Source organism: Helicoverpa armigera, chromosome 20, assembly GCF_030705265.1.
Source record: "Helicoverpa armigera isolate CAAS_96S chromosome 20, ASM3070526v1, whole genome shotgun sequence".
Lineage (NCBI taxonomy): Eukaryota > Metazoa > Arthropoda > Insecta > Lepidoptera > Noctuidae > Helicoverpa > Helicoverpa armigera.
This window is the reverse complement of record NC_087139.1, coordinates 7,936,080-7,953,082: the sequence shown is the minus strand read 5'-3', so window position 1 is coordinate 7,953,082 and position 17,003 is coordinate 7,936,080. Positions and strand designations below refer to the sequence as shown.

The window sequence follows — 17,003 nt, the reverse complement described above, 5'->3', positions numbered from 1 at the left end:
AACTTTGAGGGTCGCATGAAGCCGAATAACTAAAACGAACCAACAAGTAACCTGTTGCTACAACAACCAGGAATTGTAGTCTTTCAAATGCTTTATTGCGATTTGGTCAGAATATTACACGATACATATTGGTCATGTCGCCATCTAGGGCTACCCGACAGGTCTTAAGTTTGAATCTTAATCTCATTATGATGTTGTAGTAAAATTTTGTCTCTTTATTATATTATTTGTCGGGCGTGGTACTGAATCCTGATTTGGACTTCCCTTTTTAGTTTTTTGATTTCAATAATTAAATTAATTCAAGTAGCTATCATACATAACGTGTTAAAACCTACGGCATATGAGCGGTTTGAAGATTGCGAGACATTTTTTAATAAGTACCTATATTTAGACTGCTTGCCCATGTTTGTTCAGTCGATATTCTTATCTCGATGGCATCCGGGATTTGACTACACGTGCTATTATACCCAAGCCCAAGTACAGTATCTAAAAAGCGGCCTCAACGCGACCAATCATGAAGCATCTGTCCCACGCCTTCACTCACCATAGAAACCTTTTCAAGCATCGTTTTTTTTTAATATTTGCAAAAGAAGAGGTGCAACAATTTTCATTTATCAAGATCAAATTTGATGACACGATGCAACTATAGTACACCTACTTAAAATGCAGAAACCAGTATGTGTATCAAAAATAAGGGGTAACGGTCATTTTTATTCAGTCTAGCTCATTGAGATTCCAAAAACCAGAGTTAGTTGAAAAAACAACTCATCAGACATCCCGTGGATTCTATAAATAAATCATAATAAAATGGTAGTTGAATCAACACATGTCCATTGGTTTCGGGTCCAAACATAGGTGTTATGTAATATTCATTGGAGCATTTCTAACAATACGTGTTACAAACATTATTTGCCTCGCAAAGTTTTTGCATTTAGGATACAGCGATAAACTCATTACAGAGAAACTGGTGACGGTTCCGAATAACGGTTCTTATCTATTCTTTAGTAAGTCGCGCAACACAACATAATATATTCGGATCTACATAGCGTCTCACTCGCCTTTAACGTTTTTACTAATCGCTGTTTTGTAGAACTGGTTTTTAACAGCGCACCAGTAACGTTAACGTTTATATCTTTTACTCGCGTTGTTTCTATGCGCTTCAAATGTGACAGAAACTTTTTAGGTTACGACTGCTTTTATTACGATCAAGGTGATAGAACTTGACCAAATCTATAAAATGTTATAAAGAGGAAAAATTTGTTTGGTAAATATATTTGACCGAAGTTTGTTTGATGTTTACATACCTAGAACGTTTCCTTTGAGTGGGAGATAGAAGATTCGGAAAGTTCTACTAGCAGGGCAGGATTCACCGCCATCCGAGATATTCTCCCGAAGGAATTTGGTACCTACATGCAAAAGAAATTACTAAGACGGACAAAAGTTTAGAATATAAATTGTCCATGAATTCTGTATGTCATAGAAACTTAAATAACTAAAGTCGCTGACAGATACAACGTAAAATGTTGTCGCTTCATACGTAAAATCGAGTACTACAGCTATACTATATTATTATAAAGAGGAAAATTTGTTTGTTTGTTTGTATTGGAAAAACTCAAAAACTGCTTCACCATTAGAAAGCTGAAGATATTTTAGAAAACCTCATTATATAATAAAGAAAATATAACTTGATTGTATACCTGTTTGCATGTTGCATGCGTCTTATAAGCACTCACATGCCTCTCAAACCTGATAGATTTGTTTTCAGAAAAAAAAATACCCTCTTCAAAACTTGGAATGCTGCCCCTTTCAGGTAGACCTACAAATGTTTAAGTTTAAAAGTAGTTTTCCTATTATTTTTGGTGGTGCGAAAAGTAATGAATACCCCATGTATAATTAAGGGTTGCGTTAGACCCAACGAACAAAGATCTAGAACTAGAACCGGAGCAATCTTTCGCAGCTTCATTTCCCTAGGACTTACAGACGCAGAACATTCTTTAGTTTTTCTTTGTTTGGAATTTTATAGATGAGAATATAACAAAACACACACTCGTACCTATGGTTTAAACGCACCCTTACTCTTGGTCAATCGTCAAAATTTTACAGCGTTTTCTTCAAAAGTCTTAGAACCTATTTGAAGAAAATTTCTTATCAACATTTATTTACGCTCTTTTGCCCTGACATTATCAACATAGCTTTTGTTTTTGACATATCACTAGGTCATAGTCATAGCGTGTGTCCTATATTTGTCCATACTTTCGCTGTGCTATTATTTTCTATCCAAAGGGTCGACGACCCAGTTCACTTTCGAACGACCAAAACTTAGTTTTATCTTTCTAACAGTTCTGTCTTTCTCAGTCAACAGCAAGTGATCCTAACATTTTATTTTGTGGTCATGAACTTGAACGACATGCTATGCGTCCTGCCTTTACAACAAACAAAAAAGTCACCTTAGCTTATGATACACTACCCATTCGGTAGCAATAAATTAGTACTTTACTATGTACTTTATAACTGTCAAATTGATTGCATTGACCACTGAATTATGTACCTAAGTACTATGTCTATGGACTAGTTAGTCTATTTCCGATGATTAAAAAGTAAAGATGTATTTTAAGGTAATTTGTCACCACTCTAGCAGACAAAGAAGTTCCTGATGTTTGTATTATGATTCTGTAGAATCTTTATCATATTGCTAATATGAATAAGCACGGGTCATTGTGGGCATGAACTTCATACCTACAGTGTGACATGAACAATCTCATCCTGTGCCCCACTAAGATAATGTCACATCATCAGTTCGTTATCGCTACATTAGCAATTCCTATTTATTAATTCTTCAAATTCAACTTATGTATTATCATCGAGACTTTGCAAACAAAATTTATGCAATTGTGATCTCAGCTTCAAGCTGACTTCGCTCATTATCCAAATGTATAAGGAGATTCGCAAGGATTCCTTTATTGTATTAAATTACAATTAACACAAGTCAATAAGCTGAAACTTATTGACATGTAGACAGTAGATGCTCCGTGGCTTGCATTGTGAGAAATATCGAGCGATCGTGCGCATGTCGGGTTTGCTTGTAGGGGTAGAGCCCACGGCCTTCCAATAAATAATCAATTCAATTAATATGTTTCTTGCTAATTTCGGTGAGTGTAAAGATCAGTTATCGCCGACTGCCGGTGCTTCTGGCTCTCTTGATATGTACTGAACAGAGACAGTGCGACCGCATCTTACCGGCCGCCGCTGTTGTCACTGCGGTGTTTCGCGGGCGGGCAGATTTATTTGGACGTACCCCCTTCGGGGGGCGCGGGGTCGGGCGTGCCACCCACCGCGCCACCTCCACACATTTGACTGGATCAATAAGTAAGCAAAGGATGCCCGAGCAGAAAAACCATACACCCGACCACCCCAAGGGGGCACACGTAACCGACACCCCCCCACTAGCGGGGGGAGGACTCCACAGATTGCCATTTTCTCTTTGCCTACGCTTTAATTAGTTGCGTAGTGACGCGTGTATCCATAATCCCATGTTATTAAATTGCCAAATAGGTCCCGTCCACTCTATCAAACGAGGTAGACCACTGTAATATTCATGCACTTGGTCTATAACACTAGTTTGCCCGCACAAAATCACTCCAGTAATTTCCAGTCTTCAATATTTCCCTCAGACACACTAAGGTTTATTCAAGTTATAAAAACATAAGTTCTCGTATTCTGCAACACACCTGAAATACACTCTTAACAAAGCTTTTTCTGAGTATGCATGCTTCGCTCATAAATATATTCATAAACATGAGATACGTCAACTGCTGGACTTCCCGAAGCAAGCTTTGTTGAAGTGCCACCGAGGGAGTAAGGGTACGAAACTACGAATAGTTTTTGACCACGGTTCATGTTCATATAAAAAATGTAGAAGCGACCGTACCACGTATCGATATATTACAACCAGTCCTTTTCAGTAGGCACCCGAAAAGCAGCTCAATTCTCTACTGCTGATTCAAGTTTTATAGGAGAAGTTATTTCTGACAACTTGTTGCCAAATTTCAAAACTTTGATAAAAATTAAGCCACCGCAGTAATAAAGATGAAACTAGGAAAGGAAGTGGATGACTGCACGTTAGCAGATTTCAAACTGGATTGTTTCACGGAGGCTCCAGTTTACTGTTTCATCAATCAGAATGTTCTCTATGCTTCTACTTCTTTCCTCTTCAAGTATCAGAGCCTTAACCAGCTTTCCTAAGTTATAACACATTTCTTGTAATCGTCAACCCCATGGCACGAATAATAATGTGTATAATTTCTTTGAATGTTAACAGAGGCGAGCTAGACGATTCATTTAAAAAACGTTACTGTTACTCTGATGAGTATGACTATCATAACTGTTTTGTATTCACGCGACTCGCATGTTGTCTGTCGTCATTCCGCATTCCATTTACTTCTAGGAATGTTATGACAAAATGCACAAGTACTATACCGCATATTTCATCGCCTTTACCCATGGTTCTAGTTAGGAGAAGCTCGATACCGAACTAATGTGCGGACGTGTTTAGTTCCATATCTTGAACATCAGAATGTTTTATTTAAACGTTTACTATTGTTTAGTGAGCTTAAGTAGGTACAGCTTTTCAAAATGCGTTAACAAGATATTACGTCAAAACAACCCCCACAAGGGTACATTTAATTAGAATTTTATACTGCTTTCTAATTTCAAGCAATCACGGTGAAAATTGCTTTCCAGTAAAAAGTCGTTTGGTGTAAAGCTGTGATTTTTACGGGCTCCTCGCATCGGTCGCCTTAAGATCGGCTGGAGTGCGCCCTGGCTCTTTCCTCACGATCGCAATCGAAATAATTATCATAAAGTAAATCCCCCGCAATTCGGCGGCCGCCCCGGGGCCGGGGCGTCGCGGTAAATGGCGGGCCCTCGCCGTCGCGACGATTTAGTGATGTAGACATCTGTGTCAGCAACCGTTCTATCGTATCGATGAAAAACCTTAATGTCTAATCTTGCATTACAGGTATCTTGCCACATCATTATCAAGTTATTTATTACTTTCATGCACACTAAGATTTAATTGAGACGACGAGCAATTTTGTGAAATGATATCTGCAATTTCCAGCTAACGCAAATCTTCGATTTAACTTATAAAAGTTTCTACAGACCAACTGTAAAAAAGCAAAATGCTCGAATTATCCAATAACATTGAGAAGCATCATCGATGCCCCTGTGTGTTAGGGACGCGACACTATCCCATAGCTCTTGGTGGAGAGCGAAACAATCGCGTTTCCACTTTTTGCCTCACACCGCTCTCATCTCGTATTGGCGACGGAATTAAATTCGCCCGCTTGTTTTACCGTCTTCCCCTCATTGGTCTCTTTTATTCATTTATCTTATTAAAGCCATTAATGAGTTTACAAGCAATCGCAGTCTAGATTATTGGCATATTGTTTGTGTGTTATTTGTATTTCCAGCAAAAGTATACTTCTCGCCCCGCATTGTGGGTAGCTTTGTGTTGTAAACTGCGTGACATCTGTCGTGTAGAGCACACCCCATTTGCTCTAAAATCGTTTAGTTCACCAAACATGGCCTTTATTATTATTATTCCTGCGTGATTAGTGAGGTGTCTGCATGGTAATAATAAGTAGCCGATACAATCCCACCCCACAACACCCGCCCCTACCTAACGGACGCGTCGTCCGACGCCCGTCTTAACACAAACTTAACAGTCTTACATAATAACCTAATTTGTTTACCATTTGGGTTATACATTAACTAAATATATAAACGAAATGTAAATAATTATTTGTACCTATTAAGAATGGCTACATATCAATGTTTGATATTGAAGGAATCTTGGCGCGTGACGCGTCGCAAGCCCGGGTGACTTTGGGCCGCAGGGGTCGTGCTTTTGTCTGCCCGCGGGGACGCTTGTCCCTTGTGTTTACCTTCGACAACGCCCCGTTTTGAATACTATAGAAAACAAAATAAATGCATTTGTATTTGACAAAACTTGGAATAGTTACAAAAGTGTTTGTTATGGATTAGTTAGCGATCTTCAACTAGTGACACAGTGAATGTGTTTTAATTTTTTTTATTCTGAACGTACACGATGTTGCAAAGGAGTATTAAATGGGTTAGGCTTTTAAAGGTCGGTATCAATTTAAGCTCAAAAGTCCGGACGTATTTCGAGAAACAAAAAGATAACAAAAACGGTTTATATTTTTATTGGAAAGACAGGTGTAAAGATATTCTTCAGATAGCCAAGGACTTCGAGATGGGTAAATGGATGATATTTATTGTCGAATAACAATAAACGGGTCTCGCAATGCGGGGTAAACTTAATGAATAAAAGGAACGGCCGACATGTTGTGTGATACGCGTAGGTACGACGCGTGTCGTAATGGCGGTCTGTAGGTAGGTACATCGGCACATAAAAATCATAAAGTTGACGTGGACACGTTTCGCAACGCACCTGCCCTCGCCGCCGACCGACGGTTGCTGAGAACTCGCAAGCGGCAATACTCCAGTCACACCACGTCAGATGTGACTATATAACCCTTTCCAATCAACACATGAATGAAGGAGTCGTATATAAACTTTACGACTCATAAACCATTCATAACATCTATCAAGATAAACCGTGAGGTTTATACCATTACTGAATCACCTATTTTATTGTCATTATTAGTACTGTCCCTATTAGGGTCCCCTCACAGTGATCCAAGTGCATCGGTAATCGGTACTCGCAAGGCAACCATGTTTCCGCTCTTACGCAAAACCCACCAGTGCGCCGCTCGACCGCACTCGACACTCGTCTATGGGACGCGGTGATTCATCACACGACTCCATGTTAATAAATAAATACGAGATGATGCCTTGCGAAATAGTAACGTTGATTGCAAGTGCACACTTATCTACATTACCTGTACACAATTATGCACAAATCATACATACCAACCCAACGGACAATAAGCGTATGCACGACTCGTGCAATCTCCTTTTATTGCAATTCGCTATGTGAAATCGATTTATTCATTCCCAATTAAAGCATTAATTTGACTTTTACTAGGAAACGAGTTATTACTCAAAATGACAAAAATATGTATATTCGAGATAAGGGGGCTACTAAACGAAAGGAAAACTATGTCTAATATTAAAAATTATGTCATGACACTCGCAAGTTAATTACATTTAGCAGTTCTGTTCTTCCTTATCAGCAAGATCACAGCGAAGATAAAATGCAAAAGGTTAGATACTGACCTATCGGGCCTGTTACAATTCTGAGTTGGCAACAATTTCTTAGGCCCGAATTCCTATGTTTATATCAACACCTCAGATGAAGCATCATTCAAATGACATCTAACCTTTGTGTTGTTGTGTTTCAGCGGCGATGGAGGAGGAATCTAGCGAGTTGCCAGGCACGGACGGCCTGGCGCCCAAACAGCGGCACCAGGCGAAACACCGGGAGCTGTTCTTATCCCGGCACGTGGAGACGCTGCCGGCAACACACATCCGCGGCAAGTGCACCGTCACGTTGCTCAACGAGACGGAGTCACTGCTCAGCTATCTCAATAAGGATGTGAGTATGTACCGGCCACGGACGAACGACACACTACGAAACATGTAGAAGGTCTACTCCAAACAAGCTGTTTACAAAAACAAAACAATCATCAAGTTGGTTTATTTTGCCACTACAATCTGAGAAGGCATATACGTAGTAGTTCCATAGTGAATGGCACTAAAGTTCCTTGTGGATATGATGATCTCTCTGGGCACTTTTTATTTTTCCGTCGTAAAAGTAGTACCTTTACCTAATTTACTAGACTCTAGAGAAATCGTTCTACAGCGAAAGAATTATAACTGAAGGTGGAAAATACTTGATAAAATTGAGGACTTTCTAAGACACTCTAGTAAACTTAGTTTTAGGAATTGGACTTCTATAATTTCCTACTTGTGTATACAACAATATTTTTGTCTCTTTTGCTCTGGTCGAAAGCTTTTGACTTATAGGTCCGAGCATTTGTCTTTAGGCCCAAAAAAATACAAACATAATTAAAAAGTCTTGCTATAATACAATTAATTTGTATTCTTTCACCGCAAACTGTTATACAACTCACGTGGGAAGATCAAGAACAGATACCAGCATTATATTTAACACTTAATTTCGTTCCCTAATCAGCGTCGCAACGTGGGACTTTATATTGTATCAATTGTAATAACCACTTAATGTGTGACATGTTAAGTACCAAACATGGTTATGCTAGTTTATTAGGAGATGGCTGTTTCCCGCGGTTTCACCCATGTCTCGTGCAAAATACTTCCCGTGCCTGTATAAAATACAGCCTATGTAGGGCCGCCATCCGTCCGGGCTTCCCCGGATTTGTCCTCGTTTGGAGGCCGTCCGGGGACCGTCCGGGCGGGGTTTCAAGAAGTGTCCGGGGAAAACCCGGACACTTTTCATGTAAGGAAGCACCTCTTTGAATTTAAGTATATGTTAATTGTAAATGGATTACAAATTAGGTATTATTTTGTTTAAAAAAAAAAACGTACTCGTTCGGGAAAAAATTGCGATTTACGCCAAATGTCCGGGTATTTTTAATGTTTGTCCGGGTTTGGCGAAATTCGAGATGGCAGCCCTAAGCCTATGTCACCTAGGGATATTGTAAAATATTTTTTCAGCATCAGCAGTTTAGAAACCTTTAAGTTATTTGTTTTCCTCTTTATTTATTTTATTTATAATAATAGTATAGAAATAAAATTCAACAAATAACTCACATGGCTGGCATTAGTAATGATTAGGTATACTCATCCTGTTTTGTTTCAAGATTACATGGTATGCCATAGATGCTTACAGTCTCAATTAGGCATTGTCAGCACGTCTTAATCTTATGTCATTTCCTTTACCAATATTTACTGTATCAACAAATAGAAGTTACAAGAAAACCCTCAGGCTCAGTTTCATATCCTATGTGTTTTTTTACTAATTGTTTTTATTTTATTTTCTAATAAAAAATAAAGGTCATATTGAAGAAGTTGCAAGTCTTATTTGAATAACGCATTTTCATAAGTATTTTTCCTTTGTTTCAGGACGCATTTTTTTATTGTTTAGTATTTGATCCTTCACAAAAGACTTTATTAGCAGATAAGGGAGAAATCAGAGTTGGAAGTAGATATCAGACTGAAGTAACTAATTTATTAAAAGATGGTATGTATCACTTTATATTATGTATTTATTCTATATCAATGAGTCACTGTGACTATGTATATTTTGTGTTCTATATGATATGGAAGTTATCAATTTGCTGTCATTTAAATATGTATTTACACTAGAACTAATTGATGATGAAATGATAAATGAATGTTATCATAATGATATAATTTTAATTGAAATGTTTTGTTTTTGTATGTGGTTCATACAAAATTTCATCTAAATTATTACACTTTTTGGCAAAGACTTCTAGGAACTTTTAGGAACTTTTGTAACAAATTGTATCCACGTATAACCTAAGCTTAGCCAACATACTTATGTACACAGTAAATACATGACATAAGAAGTTATATCATAAATTAGTACAAGAGGAACTGCTTATATCTAACTAGCGTCTGCCAGCGGTTTCACCCGAGTCCCTTGGGAACCTCTGCACGAACCCATATAAAAAGTAGCCTATAACCTTCCTATATAAATGGGCTATTTAACAATGAAAGAATTTTTCAAATCGGACCAGTAACAAACACACTTTTTAGTATAGATGAGATTATTCCAATAGATCCGAAATTAAATATTGATTTATGAAGATGGTAATTATTTTTCGTTATTGTAGGGTCGGAGGACGGTCGCAACAGCTCGGAGCTGGAGACGCTGGTGTGGACGCCGGAGCACGGGCTGACGGACCGGCAGATCGACCAGTTCCTGGTGGTGTCGCGCTCCGTGGGCACGTTCGCGCGGGCGCTCGACTGCTCCTCCAGCGTCAAGCAGCCCTCGCTGCACATGTCCGCCGCCGCCGCCAGCCGAGACATCACACTCGTATGTACATTTTCTTCGGCAGCATGTTAAGGCGCAGAACGCCATGTATACTGTTTCTGTATACCTTTATCATATCAAATTATATCTTCTATCAATTAATTGTAGATAGGTAGATCTAAACTTTGCGCTACAGACCCTTAGAGTGTCCTTATTACGGACACATTGTCACGCATTGCTAATCTGCCAAACGGTAATGGGATCCTAAATCCTAGATGATGATGGTGGACAACGATACCTTGTTTTTATCAAATTTTTCTTTACCACTTGCTTGTTGTACTTGCTCAGATAGAATCATCTATAATCTAGAATGAAATTAAATTTTAATAAAACTTGTTTTCCCCCTAGTTCCACGCGATGGACACCCTGCACAAATCGGGCTACAGCATAGAGTCGGCGCTGTCGTCGCTCGTGCCGGCGTCGGGCCCGGTGCTGTGCCGCGACGAGATGGAGGAGTGGTCCGCCTCCGAGGCCAACCTCTTCGAGGAGGCGCTCGACAAGTACGGCAAGGACTTCGCTGATATACGGCAGGACTTTGTGAGTATACATTTCAAGCTTTAATTACAATAACGGTGCATCTACACGGTGAATGTAGCTGGAGCAAGTTAACATGCACCAGTGACATGTGACAAGAGATCGCGGGTGGGTGTTTTGCTTTGGTACATGCGCCAGTTGCTGGACCCGCACGTTTTTAAAATGCATGTGACCTGCGCCTATGCATCTTGCATACGCAAGATACTTGCACGTGTAGATGCACCCTAAGTGAGTGTCATAAAATAAAATAGTCTCAAAATGAAATAATCATAATAAGAGGAATAGAAGTACGGTCCTAAAAGTTCATCATCCATTGCTTTGTGACATGTGTGATGAGAGATTTTGAGGCTTGTAATATAATGCGGTATATTATATCCTATACATGCACGGTATCACAGTGTAGGATATTTTAACCGGGATAGGTATATAGGCTATTTACATAAATTTGTCAGCCAGTAGCACAGAAGCAGTGTTTGTTCCACTACTTACTTCTTCTTTCCAGCCAAAACACGTAGGAAGTGATGAAGGGTGGACATTTTGGGGGCTGTTTTTTGTAAATCAGCGTACCTTGAATAAATGACTTTTTATCTTTATCTTTTGTTATTAACTTAATTATAATTGACTTTCCCCGATCAGTTGCCATGGAAGACGCTAAAGAACCTTGTGGAGTACTACTACATGTGGAAGACGACCGACCGCTACGTGCAGCAGAAGCGCGTCAAAGCGGTGGAAGCCGAGTCCAAGCTGAAGCAAGTGTACATTCCCAACTAGTGAGTGTTTGTACCACCACCGCATTTTATTATATACACGTGTTTTTGTTCTGTTGCCGTGTTACTGAGATACTGTTGAAAGTTTAGTGAGAAATACATACAAGATGTATTTAGTTGGCTTTGAGCTTTTGTATATGAGACCTAAAGTACATAGGACTAAATATGTTTGTGACATTGTTCAATCACTATCAATTTCGATTGAATGAGACACTACGTCTAACTAGTCCAAAAATGTTATTGTCTCTGCAGTTGAAAATCATGTTCATCAAAAATACAAACATCTGAGTAGAGAACCTAATCCTTTTTTGGAAGATTCCACAGGTTATTTCGGACGTAGTAAGCATGCTCAATAAGGTCTCAAATTGCTACTTTTACCGCTATTAACCCCAAAACAGTATCTCACAAAATTTTATTTACCGCTTCTTATTATATTTTTACAAACCCACCGTCGACATTTTCACCAATGTTTTATAAAATTCCAGTAACAAGCCGAACCCGGCTCTAATAACGAGCAACAGCAACAGCGGCAAGACGACGCCGGCCGTGCTCAACGGCGGCACCAATGGCACTGCCACCGTCAGCGCTGGACAGCTCTGCGCCTCCTGCCAAGGTAACAACTTACTTAAGAACCTAACTTCTGTAGAGTAACTACCAAATTCATATATTTGATGATGATAAATAATATTTGATTGATCGATTGATATATCTAGCTATGACATGCTTTCCCACAGAGTCCTGAGGAAACTTCTCTCTGTACTTGGATCATAAGAAGCCAATGTTTACCTATTGTCATTTTAATTGGTCCTGTAGTTTTAGCGTGAGAGCCAGACTGATAGAGTTTCTTAATATTTCTGTTGCTAAACGATATTTATCATCAATTCCGTTCAGTAAATTAATAATTGAAGTTATACATGCTGTTGATGTTGCCAGAAAGCACATTATTTTGGCAGGGTTTTTTGGTAGTTACGTGCAGTTAGAACGTGAAAGTTATAAGTTAAGTGTTTTTATATCATCTAGAACTGATTAGTAATTTAGTGGATTCCCTTACAGTGACAAATTCAAACCAGTGGTACACATGGGGCCCGCAGCATTTACAATACAGACTTTGCGGCACATGCTGGCAATACTGGAAAAAGTATGGAGGTCTCAAGGTAAAGGTCTGAACGTATTCTTAATTAAACCTCTTTGTTATATACTCAATTGTTGATAATTTTATTAATGGTGGTATATTTGTTAGACCGCCGGCGTGTTCGGCGAGACCGAAGTGGAGGCCGCGAAAGGTCCTCGAGGCGAAGGCGAAGACACTGCGCTTTCCGTGTCTCATCGCCCACATCGCTGTACTGTCCTCAACTGCGCCAAGGTACGTTAATTTTTTACTCACCCTGTCAAATACTTTCTATAACAATGCATCCAGAGATCCAGTGTGGTCTTTTTTGTTCAAAAATATTATCTAAGAAGGTTCAGCCACAACATAGGATTTTGTTCGCTAAAAATCATTGCTCAATCTTCAGTATTCATCCTAAATGTCAATAAAGTCAATTTTTCTAATTTACCATCTAGGGAGCGTCTTATAGTAACCCCTATGCTAAGAACGATAAGAGATCCTTTCAAACTCCAGCACACGTTTTCATACAACATTTCTGGAACGGAGTAATGTTCGAAATTCAAAAAACATTCGTTTTCATACAACATGCTGCAGAAGCTGTGTGATGTTCCAAATTCAAAAACACACGTTTTCATCATACAACATTGCTGGAGCGGTGTAATGTTCTAAATTCAAAAAAACTCGCCTACAATCGTTCGCGCTCGTGGTTATTTTTTTTTGGAAGTAATGTAATCATTTCCTTGCATGTTTGAGAACAAATGATAACAGTGATGGTATTGTGTGGCGTAGGAATTCAAGCTACGCGCTCACCTGGTGCGACACGTGGCGACGGCGCACGGCGGCGGCGAGGGCGCCCGCCCCGTCATGAAGACGCGCGCCGCCTTCTACCTGCGCGCGTCGCCCTTCACGCGCCTGGCGCGCCGCCTGTGCCGCGCGCTGCGCCGCCCGCGCCACCACGCGCGCGCGCCCTTCTCGCCCATCAACCTGCAGCAGGTCAAGCACGAGTGTGAGTATATACCTAGTGTCACTATTCCCAAGACCTATAGCAGCCTGGAACGTGGCTCTTAATACATGCGGTAAGCTGTCGCCCTTGCGCTTCATCTCTCTCTGGTCGTGTGTGATTGCTGTCCCATCGAACTATGAGAGTGGGGGCAAGGAGAATCTACCTGTGTGAGCACATACGCTTGTGCAATATAACAACCTGCTCAAATGACAATGTCAAGAATACCGTTGTTTGAAAAATTAAGAGGACATGATATCGAGACTTTCAAAAAAGATTTAGGGAACGATGAAACGTGTACTTTGTTTGTTGTCCAGGTTCAATAGCGATGGCGGGTCTGGGCGGCGCAGAGCTCCGCGCGGCCGGCGCGGCGGGCGCGGGCGGCGTGGCGCGAGTGCGCGGGCCGGTGGGCGCGGTGGCGGCGCGGCTGGCGGCGGCGCGCGGCTCGCCGCTGGCGCCGGCGCGTCACGAGTGGCTGGCGCTCACGCCGCGCGACGCCATGCCCGCGCCGCCGCACGTCGCCTTCCCCAAGCCGCCCAAGGCGCCTGGTAAGTGTCACAGACCATACATTCTTCATTTACATCATTTTACATTCTTCACCACCACTTTGTCTTATTGCAATATCAATAACTTTACCTCATTCTAACGCAAACTCAATACAATTTACCCTTAATTATTGAAATGTCTGCGATTAAAAAAATATTAAAATATAGGAAACAGCAAACGTTGTTTTTTATGTATTTGCAAATATACAAATGTATACCTATAATTCGATTTAAAATTTTACATTCCTCATTGACAAACCACCTTCATCAATCTCTTGACTAAAATGATTTTGAAATGATGTTCAGATGGCAGCCTGATGTACGAGCGTGTGTTGTCCCGCGCGGAGATAGAAGCTCGTCGCGCCGAGGCCGCGCCCGCGCAGCCCCTCAAGCGACGCGCCTACGACGACATCAACGGGCTCGACAGTCAGTATCGTTACATTCCACAACACTCTGATACATTACAATAAATTCATCATGAAAATATGAAGAATTACAAATTAAATCCATAGCATAATTGTATGTATGTAAGTTACTAACATAGTTTTAAGCTACCTCGATGTATTACTAACACTATGGACCAAAACCTCTGAAATAAATGTTTTGAATTGAATTGAAAAATTAATCTTATCGTATTCTTTCACGCTCTTACACGGAAGCAGCGACAGGTACGCGACTTATCGATATCGGTTTGCCAATTTTGCAGTGCCGATTTCAACAGTTGGTTACTAGTGACTGCTAAACAGTCAACATGTATGAATAAAACTTAATTGTACATGTGCAGTAGCAAACATCTTCAAAGATGTTATGTAATGTCAACATCTTGTCAACAATTTTATTTGAAGAAAATTGTCGTGGTTTTTTCGTACATGTTGAACTTAGTAAAGTTGCTAGTAGCTAACTTTTGGGAGTAGCAATACTATTGGTAAGTGTCCGGATGTGTAACGTGGTGTGTGTGCAGGAGGGGCGGGGCGCGAGGCGGGCGGGGCGGCGCCGCCGCCGGCCAAGCGGCCCAACAAGCACCCCGCGCCCATGCAGCGGCCCTCGCGCGAGCAGTACGCCGCCATGTGTGCGCGCGCGCAGGCCACCGGCCAGCCGCTGCCCGCGCACGTCTTCACGCACGTCAGTACACAACCGCCACTCTATTGCAATCATTGTTTCAACATTCCGTATCTGACAATGCTGTAATATGTGGCTGTCAAGCCGTAGATTCTATTGCATCGAACAGCTCTGAGGCTATTATCATCATCTGCCTGACCTTTTCCCAACTATGTTGGAATTGGCTCCCAGTCTAACGAGATGGAACTGTGTGCCTATGTTTTACACGCAGCGACTACCTATCTGACCTCCACAACCCAGTTACCTAGGCAACCCAGTACCGATTGGTAAGACTGGTTATCAGTATTTCTGACTTCTGACTACCCTTGACGACTGCGAAGATGTTCAAATATGCTATGTATGTAACTTGAAATTTAATTAACATTTACGTATCGATCTGACATTCTAATGATTTATTGTGCAGGTTAACGGCAAGCCGACCAATATAAGCGGGCGAGGCGGCCGCCGACACGTCATCTCCTGGATGGACGCACCCGACGACCTCTACTTCCGAGCTAACGAATCCGCCAAGTGAGTAGCCCGCTGCCTCGACCGAATATCACCAAATCACATTGTTTCCAAGAATCTGTAGAGTCGTGAGTTTGTGTTTATGTTGTGTACACGTAGGGCTGCCATTTCGAATTTCGCCAAACCCGGACAAATATTTAAAAAAACCCGGACATTTGGCGTAAATTGCATTTTTTCCCCGGACGAGTCCGATTTTTTTTGTTTAACAAAACAAGACCTAATTTTTAATATTACTTAAATTCATTGAGGTCCGTCCTTACATGAAAAGTCAGGGCCTCTCTAGCTCATGTAGTACCTAGTATTGAAAGATTGTGACTTAATGTATTTCGAAGGTCATAATTAAGAAAGCTCATATGGAAACTAGGAGTTACCTTCTTGATAGGTTAGACAAAAAAATGTTGAAAAATACAAACAACTGTAAAGTGAAGTCGAGCGAAAAAGTTTTGGGTCACTAAAGCTAAACTCGTATAAATCCGCAAAGTGAAGAAGCCACAAGCGAAGCGAGCGCAAAATTGTTTGGGGATATTAAAGTGTTAAGAAAAAAAGCGAAGCGAGCGCGAAAATTTGGAGTTTTGGGACACTTCGACTTCTGCATTATTAGGCGCCCGGGTAATTCGCATACCCAGGCACCATAGGTTAAGATGGCCCTATGAAAAATTCCGGCCCGGCCGGACGGCCCCGGACGGCCTCCAAACGAGGACAAATCCGGGGAAACCCGGACGGATGGCAGCCCTATGTACACGCGAAGCTAATATTTGTATGAATTTATAAAGAACATAATGTGTGTCAAAAATTTCGATTCATTGATGTGTTCATGTTGACACTTCTTGTATGGCACACACGTTCTGGAACATAGGTAGGTGTGTAGCCGGTACAATGTGGCGTTGCTAACCCGGGTGTCCGTAGGGCGGCGCGGCGCGGGCTGTCGTGCGGCGAGCTGCGGCGCGGGGCACGAGCACCGTGGCGGGCGCTGCGCGGGGCCGCGGGCGCGGGCAAGGCGGCGGGCGGCGCGGCGCCGCTGCAGCTGGTGATCCTGGACTGACAGCCGGCGCCGCGCCCGCCGCCCCCGCCGCACCCCTACACCATGGAGGCGCTGCTCGGCTGAGCCCGCGCCGCTGTATATTCGCGCTGTACATACCCCGCGCGGTCCGCCCGCCGCCGCACACCCGCCGCACCGCCGCCGCCGCCGGGGACCGAACGAAGATTGTATTTTTGGTAATCGAATCGCCGAGGACGGATTCTGTAGATAATATTTTAAACTATATTGTTCTTATGTGGTTTGATCTGGCGTCGAGCAAATAATGTATTTGATACATAAAACGATATGTAAGTCTAATTCATTCGGAGATTCATTGTAGGATAATTTACAATTTTTTTCATAAATAAAGCACAAATTGAAATA

The 17,003-nt window shown here is 41.4% G+C and overlaps 1 protein-coding gene across 3 annotated transcripts in view; it reads left to right on the top strand.

Annotated features, from left to right (window-relative positions):
- Positions 1–17,003, top strand: part of LOC110376432 (metastasis-associated protein MTA3) — a 42,157-nt gene extending 25,154 nt beyond the window's left edge. Inside the window, exons 4-17 of one of the 3 annotated variants that reach the window (XM_064039851.1) lie at positions 7,386–7,579; positions 9,088–9,205; positions 9,822–10,024; positions 10,370–10,558; positions 11,192–11,325; positions 11,808–11,935; positions 12,376–12,476; positions 12,563–12,685; positions 13,220–13,436; positions 13,748–13,978; positions 14,282–14,401; positions 14,937–15,097; positions 15,498–15,604; positions 16,508–17,003. In XM_064039851.1, coding sequence (XP_063895921.1) covers positions 7,386–7,579; positions 9,088–9,205; positions 9,822–10,024; positions 10,370–10,558; positions 11,192–11,325; positions 11,808–11,935; positions 12,376–12,476; positions 12,563–12,685; positions 13,220–13,436; positions 13,748–13,978; positions 14,282–14,401; positions 14,937–15,097; positions 15,498–15,604; positions 16,508–16,643 — 2,162 coding nt within the window. In that variant the 3' untranslated portion in view covers positions 16,644–17,003. Of the gene's footprint in view, positions 1–7,385; positions 7,580–9,087; positions 9,206–9,821; positions 10,025–10,369; positions 10,559–11,191; positions 11,326–11,807; positions 11,936–12,375; positions 12,483–12,562; positions 12,686–13,219; positions 13,437–13,747; positions 13,979–14,281; positions 14,402–14,936; positions 15,098–15,497; positions 15,605–16,457; positions 16,477–16,507 lie in introns of those variants that run through there. The other 2 variants (XM_064039850.1, XM_064039852.1) reach the window with 2 other exon arrangements.